This window comes from Rhinoraja longicauda, chromosome 13 (genome assembly GCF_053455715.1).
Source record: "Rhinoraja longicauda isolate Sanriku21f chromosome 13, sRhiLon1.1, whole genome shotgun sequence".
Taxonomy (NCBI): domain Eukaryota; kingdom Metazoa; phylum Chordata; class Chondrichthyes; order Rajiformes; family Arhynchobatidae; genus Rhinoraja; species Rhinoraja longicauda.
Window position 1 is genome coordinate 10640165 of NC_135965.1, and position 15339 is coordinate 10655503.

The following is a 15339-nucleotide window of genomic DNA, read 5'->3' on the forward strand; positions in this document are numbered from 1 at the left end:
TTAGTAAAAAAAAAATTAAAAACAGTCAAGTCAAGTCAATTATATTTGTATAGCACATTTAAAAACAACCCACGTTGACCAAAGTACTGCACATCTGATTAGGAAAAAAAAAAAAAGGAAGTTATAGTGGTCACTTGACATACACAGATCAGGAGGACGGGCCCAACGGGCACACTTGGAGAGTAAGAGTGGGGCTGGGGGAGGAGAGAATGGGGGGTGTGGGGACGGGCCCAACGGGGTCTGAGAATGGGGAATGGGACAAGAGGGGTCGTGCGGAGGGGACTTGGTGGTGGGGGAAAGAGGGTTACTGGGAAAAGGGGAGGTCCATATCCCTCCCCTCTCACCCATCCCTCCCTCCCCCCTTCTCTCCCCCCCCTCCCTCCCTCCACAAATACCACCCCATCTTTCATCACCCTCCCCCCTCCCTCCCCCCTCCATCCTCAACACATCCCTCCCTCCATCACTCCCTCCCCCTCGATCACTCCACACCTCCCTCCCCCAAACCTCCCTCTCCCTCCCTCCCCCCTTCACTCCCTCCCCCCTCCCGGATACAATGGAAACCCTAAGAGGACGGGCCAAAGGGGAGAGTGTGGGGAGAGTAAGAGTGGGGATGGGGGAGGAGAGAATGGGGGAGTGGGGAATGGGCCCAACGGGCCCACTTTGTCTAGTTTTAATTAAAATTTTCACCTGGATATCTAATTTCAGATTCTTCCTCAAAAATGAAGTGCAACTTCCATTTGCGATTATTTTAACCCCTCAGAATTCATAGATTTACATCACAGAGTAATTAAATGATCCAAAATCCGTCTGTAATTTCTGAAGCAGTTTTATCCTAATAGTAATTATTTAAAGAGGTATCGTCAACAGTGAAGGTTATTGATGCAACCTACTTTGCCGATATCTTTGTCAATAAACTAGGCAATGACCTGCATCACATCATCATTATGTAATTGGAGAAGATCTCAATGGAAACGTGGCACTGCTCTGCTTTGAAAATTATGATGACCTGACACTCTGAAATGGTGCGTGTCATTTCTCCCTTTTTTAGCTTTGGAAAGGTCAAAAATATGCGAAATATTGAATTTGTTAATTATAATGTGATTAGCAAACCTTTTTTGTTTCAATTGCAAGACACAATGGTGAGGGGCATGATGAGATGGCAGCACTGCCGGCACACATCAACATTGTGGCAGGACTGTGTATGATTCCAAGAAGTGGCACTAATATGAAACGCATGTTAAAATGGCATGGGTACTTGTGCAGCAAGATCCTTTCCTTCTTAAGACATTGTAATATTTGTCCTTGCCTTAGCTTCCTTAATATCTAAGGGATAATTTATTTGCAATGTTTCTTTGTGTTCAGCTCCAAAGTGCTGAATTGTTTGAAGGTGTGACCGATTTTCTTATTGTCTGAAGAAGGGTCTCGACCCAAAACGTCACCCATTCTTTCTCTTTCTCTCTAGAGATGCTGCCTGTCCCGCTGAGTTACTCCAGCATTTTGTGTCTATCTTCTTATTGTGATGTATCTTTCGCTGCTGGACATTCATTGAGATTATGTTTCGGTGCACAGGTGTGTATTCAACCTCACCTGGAATGCCTAGTTAAAATAAAACCTTTATAATTTCCCATTCCAGCTTCATTTTCTGAGTATATCTTCATAAACAAATAAAGTTTAATCTTCAATCCACATTTACCTGGTTATACAATGTCGATCTAATGATATTGGAAAGCATGCAGTAACAAATTATAGTTCTAGGAGTGCATGCTCTGATTGTACACGCAAGCCGATTGTACACCCAATTGTACACCCAAGCCGTGCTTTGCACTTGATTAAATAAAATTTTAATTTCCCAGATCATTCAGTGTTTTGGAACCTTCTGCGCAAGTCATAATTTTGGTAATTTGGATTTATGCAGGGACATTATTTACACAATTCCATATAATCTTGAGGAGGATATTCAGATGGTTTATGTCTTCAAATAATATACTCCACTTTTTTATTTTTATGACCTCTACAGTCCCATGTTCGTATCTCTCTAATTCTCTAATTCCAGATTCATGACCAAGGTTATTAAACACTGGAAATTCCTTCCTAAACCTTTCAGTTTCTCGATACCAGGTTCCATCAGTAAGTTCTGAAAATGTAAATCTTTAAGCAAACCTTTGTCTCTGTTTCCTAAAATGTTTATGATGTATTTTGAGATATTTTGTGCTGATTAAAGATACCATACAAAAATGTAAGTTGTTTTTGTCGTTTGCTCATTGGAAAAGTTGTTTATGGTATAGCCCAATCTTCTTAATAACCAAGTTCGTTTTCAGCTGAAATTGAAAGATTACCATTGCTGCATGACACATAGCATTAGTTTTCTGCCTAACTGGACAATCTTGAGGCTATTAGAGTTTTGCATTTGTAACTTCTTTTTACCAGTGCAAACATAGTAGCATGCCTCTGCAGAGTATAAAAATGATTTTTGAACCTTTATGTAAAGCATGATCACTTAGATTTTAATACTACACAGATTTGTGTCATGTTGTAAAGGTACCACGGTGGAAACACATCTTCTAATCTGCATTACATATGCATTCTTTGTAATATTAATTTCTAATATTGCTGGAAATAATGAACAGCTTTGTGCTGGAGGCGATCAGCATCTTGCATGCATGTCCGACATCGGCTCTGACCTCCCCACCATCGAAGGGATTTCCCAGAATCGCTGCCTCAAAAAGGCGGCCAGCATAATCGGAGACCCACACCACCCTGTCCACACAATCATTTCACCCCTGCCATCGGGAAGAAGGTGCAGGAGCCTGAAAACTGTAACGTCCAGGTTCAGGAACAGCTTCGGCCATTCGGCTATGAAACATTACAACCTCAAATAAGCTCGGAACTACATAGACTATTATTGTTATTATTGCACTATTATTGTTTGCTTTTTGTGTGTGCGTTTGTGTGTGGTGAAGATGTATAACAAATATAACAAATACAAATATAGATTTTATATATATATATAAAACAAATAAACATATATAGATCACACACACACATATATATATATATATATATATATGATCAATATGTGTATTTGTGAGTATGTGTATATACACACACTGCACACTACACACACTGCACTTTTTGTTTCTCTCTTGTTTATTATATTGTTTACAGTGTACGATGTTTACATATTCTGTTGTGCTTCCTCAAGTAAGAATTTCATCATTCTATCTGAGACATATGACAATAAAACACGCTTGACCCTCCCCTGAACACATCTCCTTTGCTCCTCCAGTGGCCCAATGGGACAAATCGAGCTCCAGGCCTCTCTGCCAGAGCCTTCACATGAAGTATTGTGGTCAACTAGGCCTCAGGGGCAGACCCTGAGATCCCATCAAACGAGCACCCTGATCACCTTTTAAAAAAATTGTGAATTCAAATCTGTTTCAGCCGATTAATACTGGTAGCCATTAAATAAAAATATCACGATTTAAAGCCACATATAACTGATATAAATTAAAGTCAAGAGTCGATCGTTTTTATTTGTCATATGCTTCGGTTATGAACTGGATCAATGACATTCTAGCAGCAGCTTTACAGGCACATTAGACACAAAAAAGGTATGGTATTAATTACATTAAATGTAAACTTCACTTACCTGCACTTACCTTTCCAATCCAGTTTCGTGACTTCATTGAAGTGGACAGGGCTATGATACATATGCTGGCCATGGCTGGCATATAGCTGAAAGCCAGGTATAAACTGCATTTGGCCTCTCACTCAGCAGGACTGAGTGCTGGGCCTGAAATTAGTGCAGAGCTTCGCAATGGACCTGAGGTCAGATACACTGACTTTGCCAGACAGCCAAATCTTGTCTTCCATGCTGCCACGCTGAGGTACGTAACAAGCAAAGCCCTGACCCATGGAGAGTTATTAGCCTGTTGTCCTCTCCTGAACCACCGACAGAAGAGGAGCATAAACCAGATCAATAAAGATGGCAAATCAATATGCTATGCTGAGTATGGTAGCAAAATATGCCAATCAAGAAAAATTTACAATAAGGCTGTAATCCACAGTTGAAAAATATAACAAGAACAAAAATGTTGTTTTTATTACAATGTATCTATTTATTTAACTCGGCATTAGGCTACGATGTACTAACTGTTTTCCAGTCACATTATTGTCACATTATTAGCTATAAAACATCATTAGAAAACCACTTGCAGAAAATGATCTTCACAGATAGGCAATTCTGCACTGACCATCTGATAACGTTTAGACTCCCGATCAGTTAGCAGGGGTTGCTGGTAGTGCATTTAATAAAAATGCTAGATTCAAAGTAAAACAGAAAAAAATTATTAATAAATAATTAATAAATTAAGTTGTGGTTTGAGTTATTATAGAGCGACTGTGCCACCTTTCACCATCACTTCGAACAGGATAGTGAGGGTCATTTTTTTCTCTAATGAGCCCATTTCCAGAATTATTTGTACCAGGAACCTCTTGCTAAGTTTTTTTAAGATACCCACCATACCAGACGTTAATGGGTTAAATCTTCAATTGTCCATATAACAAACATTGTAAATCAGTCACTCTGATATTCAGTGGCTTTGGAAATCTTTGTATGGTTGAGCAAGTTAATATATGAATGCAAATGTTATTTACTTTTGTAATCAAAATAATTTGATTTTCATATTGACTGACATCAGTGGAAGTAAAGATGGTGCAGATAGTACAAGTACAGTCAATTTGCAACGCTAGTGCTATATCTGTGTAGTGTTCAAAATTTACCTTCTAAACCAGGAAGGTGAGTTTTGTGGGTTTTCTCCGGTTGCTCTGGTTTCCTCCCACATCTCAAAAACGTGCGAATATGTAGGTTAATGGGTTTCTGTAAATTGTCGCTGGTGTGTAGGACTGGTGTAAATGGGTAATCGCTGGTCAGCGTGGACTCAGTGGGCCGAAGGGCTTGTTTCCGCACTGTATCTCTACACTAAACTAAAGTAAGGTGGTGAGAGATCTCAGTAGCTCCTTAATCATTCAAGCCATAACACAATGTATGTCCACAATCGTTTTCAATTTCTCTTCCTATTTGGCGATTTATTAAATGCAGTGCCAGCAATCCCTGCAAACTGATCAGAAACCTAAACATTATCAATTAAGGCAGGAAACATGTTCCCAATGTTGGGGGAATCCCGAACCAGGGGCCACAGTTTAAGAATAAGGGGTAGGCCATTTAGAACGGAGATGAGGAAAATCTTTTTCACTCAGAGAGTTGTGAAGCTGTGGAATTCTCTGCCTCAGAAGGCAATGGAGATCAATTCTCTGGATGCTTTCAAGAGAGAGTTAAATAGAGCTCTTAATGATAGCGGAGTCAGGGGATATGGGGAGAGGGCAGGAACGGGGTACTGATTGTGCATGATCAGTCATGATCACATTGAATGGCGGTGCTGGCTCGAAGGGCTGAATGGCCTACTCCTGCACCTATTGTCTATTGGTTAGTGCAAAGCTGTCGATGTATGACGACCATTTTCTGAAAGCAGTTTCATGAAGATGTTATAGATAACAATTGCCAATAATGCTTCAAGGGACCAGTTAAAACATCATATCCTATTGCTTATGATCAAAGTTCCAACTTCAAGTTTTATGCTTTATTGGTAATGAGATAGAACTGACTGTTAGATACACCAAGAAGAATGACAATGTTTACAACCTAATCACTTGTGGAATATTTTTGTTCGACACTTGGGAAAGGGTTAGACACATTTCAAACTAGAGGTTTCTCCAAATAACACATGCGACTTAACAATGGGCATTTGAAACTGGAATGAAATGTGTGCTTACCTCCCAGCCTTGAGAAGGGTCCTTCAGGCTTGACAACTCTTCTCCAACGAAAGGGCCAATCTTCTCACCCATTTCAATCTTTCTCTTAGTCCATATTCCTAATCCAGCGCCAGGAATGCTTGACTCGCGGAGCTCAAATTCAGGCGGAACGGGGATGTCGTCGGGAATGTAGATGGGAGCTTTGTAAGGGGAGCCCTCCTTTGGTGTCAAGTCTTCAATTGAGGTGGCGGGCGAGGAAAGATCGTGGGTGCTGAGGGACAGATGCCCCGTCTCATCATCAGCATTCGGCTCCTCCTCTGCTGTGGTCGCCGCGTACCCATCGTACAGGCTGTCATCACCTAATTAGAAGGACCAGTTAGAAATAAGCACGTTAATGGCTGCCACTCAAAGGTTACATTAAAATCGAGGACCGAGACCTCATAGGACCTGGTGAAGCGAGGAAATAGTCATTAGTCTTGAAAATAAAGATCATCAAAGATTTGTCAATATGAATCATCGATTAAAAAAGGGGGCCAGAAGATAAAATTTGGTGTCATCCAGAGTAGCTGAGGAATCCATGAGATGGAGAGAGAGAATGAAAGTCACACTGAGTACATGGACATCATCATTGAAACATGACTGGGTCATTCCAAGGATCTAAACTGGAAACTTGTAGCAAGAAACCCGACGTGAAATTGACCACAGTGGCTAGGATCAGCGGATAAAAGGGAGGAAAATATGTCATTGGTTTGGCTTGTCACCTCTCAGATTAATCATTCATAAAATATGAATGAACTCCACACTACAGCATTCCAAGCGTCACCGTATATGTTATAAGACCATGTAATATTTATCAGAAAATAAGTGAGTCTCACTCACAGTGGCGATGCCAATGCTGTGTCGGCAACATCTCCCGATAATTCACTGGATAAGAGGCTCAAATATATCCTCCTTAATTGAACCGTTTTGTAAAGTGTAACAGGCCGACTAATCTAGGAAAGGCCTTACTAAAGCGCGCAAACTGACAACTTTCGTAAATGTGTCAGGAGGAATCAACTCTCTTGTTGCTTTCCTGTTATCCAGTCACAGCAAAAGCTCGTCTGAGCTCAAGTTATCTTAAAATATGAGTATCCTTAACCCCCAAAGATTTAAAAGCAGTACAGACCTAAAAATATGACTACTTGATATCGTCCTACTGTTTAACATGATTAAACATCAACCAGAGCCAATTAGATTCTGCACAAAATAAAGGATTTTGACAGATCATGATTTTCACTGTCAAAGTCACTTTGAATCTGAAGCAGTGCCATATTATATTGTCGCATGAAGTGGACAGTGTTTTGCGTTGGTAAAGGGCAGTTTCACTGCCAGCTGAGTTGCTGAAAATGATGTTTTCATATTCCACCGAGTTTCAGCTCTGGGCACAGAAGATATAAATCTTTAGCATTAGATACCCTATTGGTTCATCTCCTGTCAGTGAAGTTATAGAAATCGGTGTAAGTCATCATCATTGGTGCCATCAATGACCTCCATGACCCCCGAGTGCTATAGGCTGCTGCTTCCAATCTATAATTTAAAAGTCTAAATTCACAATTCTATTCCCACGACGAAGGTCATCCATACTATTTTCTCTTTTATGTGACAGTGAAGCTAAGTTTCAATTATCCCAACATTCCCCTGAAACTCTTTTTTCAAAAGGCCACTCAAAAGCTTTGTTTTTTTGCTGCTGAAAGATTCTCAGTTGAAAAGATTTCCACTGAGCACTGGTTGGAGTTATGCTCAAACTGAATTAATGCACAAAGACTCCACCTTTCTTTGGTCATCGGTGCCGGCTTTGATTTGTTCTGAACCTTTTCCTATCTCCACTTTCCCCTGCTTTCCCCTCCACTTTCCCCTGGTGGCGCAGCGGTAGAGTTGCTGCCTTACAGCGAATGCAGCGCCGGAGACCCGGGTTCGATCCCGACTACGGGTGCTGTCTGTACGGAGTTTGTACGTTCTCCCCGTGACCTGCGTGGGTTTTCTCTGAGAACCTCGGTTTTCCTCCCACACTCCAAAGACATATAGGTTTTAGGTTGATTGGCTTGTTAAATGTAAAAATTGTTTCTAGTGTGTGTAGGGTAGTGTTAATATGCAGGGGTCACTGGTCGGCGCGGACCCGGTGGGCCGAAAGGCCTGTTTCCGCGCTGTATCACTGAACTAAACTCTAACTCTCAGTCTGAAGGTTTTTGACTTGAAACGTCACCTATTCCTTTTCTCCAGAGATGCTGCCTGTCCCGTTGATTTACTCCTGCATTTGTGTCTATCTTTGGTGTAAACCAACATCTGCAGTTCCTTCCTACACACTTTAACTTTTGTCATGCTTTAAGACTATTCTCCTGACAATACCCTCTAGTTCCACTTCACTACCATATTTTTTATAAAAGAGAGGAAATGAGCCTACTTACAATTGATGGGAATTTGTGTTTCCAGATGTTTTGTGCTGATTTTATCATAATGCTCGCAACAGATTTCTATCGAAGATAGACACAAAAAGCTGGAGTAACTCAGCGGGCCAGGCAGCATCTCAGGAGAGAAGGAATGGGTGACGTTTTGGGGTCGACACCCTTCTTGCTCCACTACACAACATATTTCTATTTTCTTCTAACTTTCATATTTAAAATACATTCCCTGGATACTTTGCTTCAGGTTAAGGTCATGGGCATGGACAATCCAGCCAGGTGTTGCAATGATCATATCAGTTCCAATCCAACAATGTTTACAATCCAACAATGATATGATCATTGCAACACTTTCCCCATCTGCTGGCATTCATGAATGTGTGAGACTGCCCTCCTTTGCTACTTCACGGTGGCGCAGCGGTAGAGTTGCTGCCTTACAGCGCTAGAGACCCGGCTTCGATCCTGACCAGGGCTGCTGTCTGTAGAGAGTTTTTATGTTCTCTCCGTGAGTATGTGGGTTCCCTCCCGGCGCTCCAGTTTCCTCCCACTCGCCAAAGACCTGTAGGTTGATTGCTTCGGTAAATATTGTATATTGTCCTAAGTGCCTGGGATTGGGTTAGCATATGGGGGTGATCATTGGTCGGCATGAATTCAGTTGTCCACGTTGCAAGGTATTGATGGCTGCCTTTCAAGGTAGAGCGATGGGGCCCGTTTACGCAAAATCATGCTTCCAGTCTGAATCCTGCACCCACTGGAACCCTCACTGGAAATTTGGTGGGAACAATGTGCATGATTGCGATCAGATTAATGAACGTCCGTGGTGTCACACACAGACGCCCCTAGTTTTCCAATGTGCAGACCTGTCTGCTGGCGTGGCCAACGGTATGAAGCTGGAAAATTCTTACTGTCATGCTCACTATTAAAATTCATTACTAAAGACTGTCAAAGTGATTCATAATTAGTTTAGTCGTAGAGTCATTCAGCATGGAAACAGGCCCTTCAGCTCAACCCAAGAAACAAGGGCTGAAGAGGGCCAGGCGGGGAGAGGGACATCGGATCATGGGATGACTGGAATGGAGGCACCGGCTGCAATGGGCCTTTGTGGTCAGCTGCAGCTGGGCCTGTAAAACTACGTCAAAATGGCACATCTTGCATATGGGCTGTCCTGTGCCTACTGTACTAACTGGGGCGATTGTGCTTATGTATGGGCATAGTCTTGCTGTGCTGTATGCAAAAAAACGTATTCCACTGTATCTGGTACACGTGACTATAAAGAAACCATTGAACCATTGAATCATTGAGCCAGTTGGTGCAAAATGTGTACAACCATTTATCCAGCTTTCCTGCTCCTGCTGTTTCTCTCGGGCATCTCATTGTGCTTGAGATGAGAGACCAGAGTGATGTTATCAAGCTGAGAACTCAGGCCCATGGAACTAAATCACTTCATTGCTCTTCAGCGAGTTATTTTACCAGGAAGGCCATCACGAACAAGCCAAAGCCCGAGTTCAATTACACTGAATCATATCCTTTTCTAGGCGAGAGAAAGATGCCAATCTCTTTTGTACCTTTTGCTCTGCAATTTGTTTACCCACTCACCCTCCTGACTTTGTTAAGGACTAAAATGTTGTTATTTAGATGTGCTGTTGCATATTGCTCTAATTGGAGTTTGATGTAAAACAAAGTCCAAAATATCACACCCAAGCATTCCTGTGTTACAAAGAATTCAAGGAATTGTTATGGCTGTCACTGGAGATTTATGATGAAAAAAAAACATATGTGTGTGTGTGTGTGTGTGTGTGTGTGTGTGTGTGCGTCCGTGTGCGTGTGTGTGTCTACACACATGCATATTGAAAATGCCATTTCTTATTTCCATATCAGGATCAGATGTTACTGCCTTACAGCGCCAATGACCCACGTTCGATCTGCCTACGGGTGATGTCTGTATGCAGTTTGTATGTTTTCCCCGTGACTGCGTGGGTTTTCTCCACGTGCTCCAGTTTCTCCCCACACTCCAAAGATATACAGGTTCATAGGTTAATTGGCTTGGTAAAATTGTAAATGTTTCCCCAGTGTGTGTAGGATGTGTGGGGAATGCTGGTCGGTGCAGATTCGGTCGGCCGAAGGTCCAGTTTCCGCACTGTATCTCTAAACTAAACTAATCAGCCCCATGCTAATATGTGTGAACATGGATAATTTTAGGTACTGGATATAGAATAACATTATTGTTAGCCAATATAAAATGACAACGGAAGTATCAGGATGAAGTATTCCTCGGTCATTGCAGTAGTATTAATAACTTCCTCCAATATTTCAACTTTAATCTGTTCAATAAAAAGTTTGCCTGATTCACTTTGAAGATTATTATCACTGACAAGTCTTGGACAGCAGAAATGTTTCACTGGCAAGCTAAGGGAAAACAGATAGCATTTCTTGTTTCACCCATCACCAAAGCAGTGCCGAAAGAAGAGAGATATTTCAGCATTAAGATGCTTCTGCTCATAAGTGATTAGCAAGCCTAACATGCTCTTAACTCCACTTGCCATGCCACAAGAACTTGCCTTAATGCAAAGCCTTTCCTGGTGAAGTTTAAAACCTTCTCAGTGGGAGTTTCCCCCAGAAGGCAGGAGGTGCAGGGGTTCAAAATGCAGCATTAACACGGCGAGCGTGGGCATGTCTGCCTCCTGAGGGGGAATTAACGCAGCAGAGGATGGGTGCTGCTGGTGGACCTCAGCAACTCATCCTCAGCAGAGCAGTCCGGCCACATGCCGCCTCAGTCGCAATCTCCACGGGAACCCAGAAGCTTCCAACAGACCAGAATGATGTTATCAAGCTGCCGAACTCCGGAGCGCAGATCAGAGAATACAGATCATTAATCCTTCCTGACATTGGCATCCTGGACAAGCCCTTGGAGAGGTTGATGACTTGGAGTTCTGGCTGATTTCCCCAGAATAACTATACCAACACTACGTGACAAACAAAGGGGTTTCTCCAATACAATATGTTACACATGAGGTGTAATAATGTACCAATTCTTTTTTTACTGGAGCCACAGATAAAGGACAAACCTCGCATGAGTGTTGTAAGTATGATTATGTTTGAAGAAGTGTGCTTGATAACACAATTGAGAGGAAATTAAAAACGATGAACGTGCTTAAGGTGATTGGCAAGTGCAGTGACCTGAGGAAGTAAGCAGACATTATCAAACATGGTAATGGGAAAGGCACAAGTCAGAAAGAAATGAAGAGAAGAGGGAAATGTAAGAGCAATTAGAGTAATGGTGAAAATAATGAAACAAAATAAATATTTGAGTATTGAAAATTATATTTGTAGAAAGTTTGATACACAAGGCTTCAACGACAGTGAAATATGTGATTTTCCAAAATAATTCTGTATTCAATATTGCTTATTTCAGCCAAACACAGTAATGTGCATCACTGCACTTAGAATTTAGGATTCTGGAAAATGTGCCCCATATCAGATTAGTGCAAACGGAGAGAAGAAATTGACACATTTTATTTTTTTGTTACAGCTTCAGATTAACTCTGGGCGTTAGCTAAATGTTCTTCCCTTTCACCATCAATGTACTGCATCTGGAGTATAGTCTAGAGAAAGCCCTCTCTAAGTTACTCACGAAGGCTATCCCAACTTCAAATAAGACACAGGTTCATAGTGGTGCAGTGGTAGAGTTGCTGCCTTACAGCGCCAGAGACCCGGGTTCGATCCTGATTACGGGTGCTGTCTGTACGGAGATTGTACATTCTCCCTGTGACCATGTGGGTTTTGTCCAGGTGCTCCGGTTTCATCCCACACTCCAAAGTCGTGCAGGTTTTGTAAGCTTTGGTAAAATTTGAAGTGTGTATGTGTGTGCGTGTGTATCTGTATGGAAACAGGTCCTTTAGCCCACCAAGCCTTCCCGAACTGTGATCTGAGGAAGTCAGTGACCTGAGGAAGTAAGCAGAAATTCCACTAGTGGAATTCTCTGCCTCAGAAGGCAGTGGAGGATAATTCTCTGAATGCATTCAAGAGAGAGCTAGATAGAGCTCTTAAGGATAGCGGAGTCAGGGGGTATGGGGAGAAGGCAGGGATGGGGTACTGATTGAAAATGATCAGCCATGATCACATTGAATGGCGGTGTTGGCTCGAAGGGCCGAATGGCCTATTCCTGCACCTATTGTCTATTGTCTATCTCTAAACTAAACTAAAGGTGCATGGGAACTCCATCATCTGCAGGGGGCTCCTCTTAGAGTCCATGCCAACCTGATTTGGAAATGTGTACAGTCCCTTCATCATCATTGGATCTAAATTTTGGATCTCTTGAACAACAAAAAGACCGCAAGGATACATGGAGGCATTCACCCCTACTTTCTCAAGTGTAATTAGGGATGGCCAATGAATACTGGCATACACAGTCATATCCAAATCCCAATACATTAATAAAAAACACTGTGCACTGGTGATGCAGTCACAGTTCACACATCAACACTGATTTGTGCAAAACTCTGATCTCATTTCAATCCATTTCATAACAGTCAAAGTAACATTTCTCATACAACGTTACCTCCTTTTATTCCCAGTTCAAATCTAAATAAATTTAATATTTGACACAAATGGTTAGACAGTTTAATTCTGGTTCTCAGCTTACTTTCCTGGGAAGATAAAAAAAAGAGTTCCAGCATTGCTCCAATGTTCCCAATGCCGCATATCCATCGTGCCGAATGTTATGATTCTATTATTTAGTTCACATCAGTGGCACCCATACTCCATTAAATATTTATTGACTGAATAATCACTACCTAATAGCCTGTGTTCTCCTGCTGCTGGTTTCTTCTCCGGAGAATGTGCCTGTGTTTAACTCTCCAGGGATCAGGTCAAAGTAAGGGTAGAGTAGTTTAGCGACATTAAAAAAATATATTCTAAAATAAGGCTTGTGTTAGCAATGCTGTGTTCTTCATGGGCGTTGGGTTTCAATCTTCCAATAAACCTTGCTTCTACAAAAATATCTTCCAGTCCAACCTTATGTTTGAAAGAGTCATAAGATTAAGGCCTAAACATAATTTTGTGATCGTGGTGCATTACCAACTGCTGTGGATTTACAGTGTGGGTTTAGTTGCACTAAAGTACACAGTAAATTAAATGTTGGCACCCCAGGTGGACTACAAAGTGAAACCAAGCACATTTTGTTCTTCTGGGTTAAATTCCTCACAATTTTAAGTTAAATTTATGTGTAAAATCATGAGATGAATAGATCGGGTAGATGTACAGAGTCTCGTGCCTCGAGTTGGGGAATCGAGAACCAGAGGACATAGGTTTAGGGTGAAGGGGGGAAGATTTTATTGGAATCCGAGAGGTCATTTTTTCCACATAAAGGGTGAAGGGTGCATGGAATGAGCTGACAGAGGAGGTAGCTGAGGCAACATTTAAAAAGCAATTATACAGGTACCTGCATATAGGACAGGTTTGGAGGGATATGAACCAAACGTGGGCAAGTGGGACTAGTGTAGATGGGACATGTTGGCCGGTATGGGTAAGTTGGGCCAAAAGGCCTGTTTCTATGCTGTATCATTCTATGAAGTTACTTTGCACAGTGACTGTGTTACACTTCTAATTTAAATACATGCTTAAACAGCAATTTAATATTTAAAACATACAAAAGGTTAGTGCAATCTTGTGTTTAAAAAAAAGTGACGAATAGTATAGCCAGAAAGCTAGTGCAATTTTATGTTAAAAAATCAGTCAATGTAACGTTGCTCATACAATAGAACAATTTACCTGTCGAGCATATCTTGGGATAGTACAAAGCAGAAGCCCTTTAAATGTTATCCCAATGAGCAGCTATTCACAGAAGAGTACATCAGTCTGTCATTTCATTTCCTAAGACAGCTATTCTTTAGGAATGAGTGGAGAATATTTTCTCTGTTGCAGACTGTGATAAAATTATAAATGGGAGTATAAAGATTTCATTTGTGACTTCCCTGAAAAAAACCTGCTAATGACTCCCAATTAACCATATATACTGCCACCTGAATTAAGATTAGACAAAGTCTCTTTAATTGGGATTCTCACATCCACTAAGTAGAGGAAATTTCCATTTCACCAGCCTGGGCTGGATTTCAATTAAATCCCAAAATGAGAATCATTAGACAATGGTTTCAAAGCTTCCACCATGTTATTTCTATTGGCACCATTGCTCCATAATTACAAGTTTCGTTTAGAGATACAGCAGGGAAACAGGCCCTTCGGCCCACCAAGTCCATGCCAAACACTGGCCACCTGTTCACACTAGTTCTCTGTTATCACATTTTTGCATCCACTCCCTGTACAATTTACAGAGGCCAATTAACCTACAAACTCACACATCTTTGGAATGTGGGAGGAAACCGGAGCACCTGGAGAAAACCCACGCAGTCACGGTGAGAACGTGCAAACTCTACACAGACTGCAGCCAAAATCAGGATCTCTGGCACCGTGAGGCAGCAGCTCTACCAGTTGTGCCACTGTGCTGCCTCAAGAAGTGTTAGTCCACCGCCCTAGTGTTTTGGGCACAGGAAGCTTGCATGCGAACAAACTGCCAACATTTATATCTAAAACCAAAAAGTTAAATGAAAAATGTTAAAGTGCTGCCCGCTTGGCCTTGCAAGTATTTGTTTGCTTAAATTATGTCCTTATTAACATAGCCGGAAGAAAGAACGTCCAAAAATAGTTGCGATGAACCCAAGGAGGTCTGAGGTCACGGTGGTGATTCCGAGACCTGTCCCACTGACGATGTTTAGTATCGGAGCTTATGGAGAGGTATCAGCTGTTTGGCCTGGAAACTGCAACCCAGTGCTTGCAACTCCACTGCTCATCAATCTAACTCAGAAACCATCATCTTCCCATTACAAGAAAAAGGGTACATATCGGAGCCTGTGGAGCAGGCTTGAGAGGCCAACAATTGTAATCATGTCTCTAATTTGTGCGCTCGTAATTCTGAAGTCGGCCTTCTTATATGAACCATTTCCCCTTTAGCTGGTTCTTTCTTCCCACAATCCATTTTGGAATTACACATATCGCTTTTCTTGGCCAGGCAGTCCCAGAATTTAGTTTAGAGATA

The 15339-nt window shown here is 41.7% G+C and overlaps 1 protein-coding gene across 6 annotated transcripts in view; it reads right to left on the reverse strand.

Annotated features, from left to right (window-relative positions):
* mecom (MDS1 and EVI1 complex locus) overlaps window positions 1-6165 on the reverse strand; it is a 415467-nt gene extending 409302 nt beyond the window's left edge. For 4 of the 6 annotated variants that reach the window (XM_078410336.1, XM_078410334.1, XM_078410335.1 and 1 more), the window contains exon 1: window positions 5833-5970. In XM_078410336.1, coding sequence (XP_078266462.1) covers window positions 5833-5904 — 72 coding nt within the window. In that variant the 5' untranslated portion in view covers window positions 5905-5970. Of the gene's footprint in view, window positions 1-5832 lie in introns of all 6 variants that reach the window. The other 2 variants (XM_078410338.1, XM_078410337.1) reach the window with 1 other exon arrangement.
* Between the last annotated feature and the right edge of the window lie 9174 nt (window positions 6166-15339).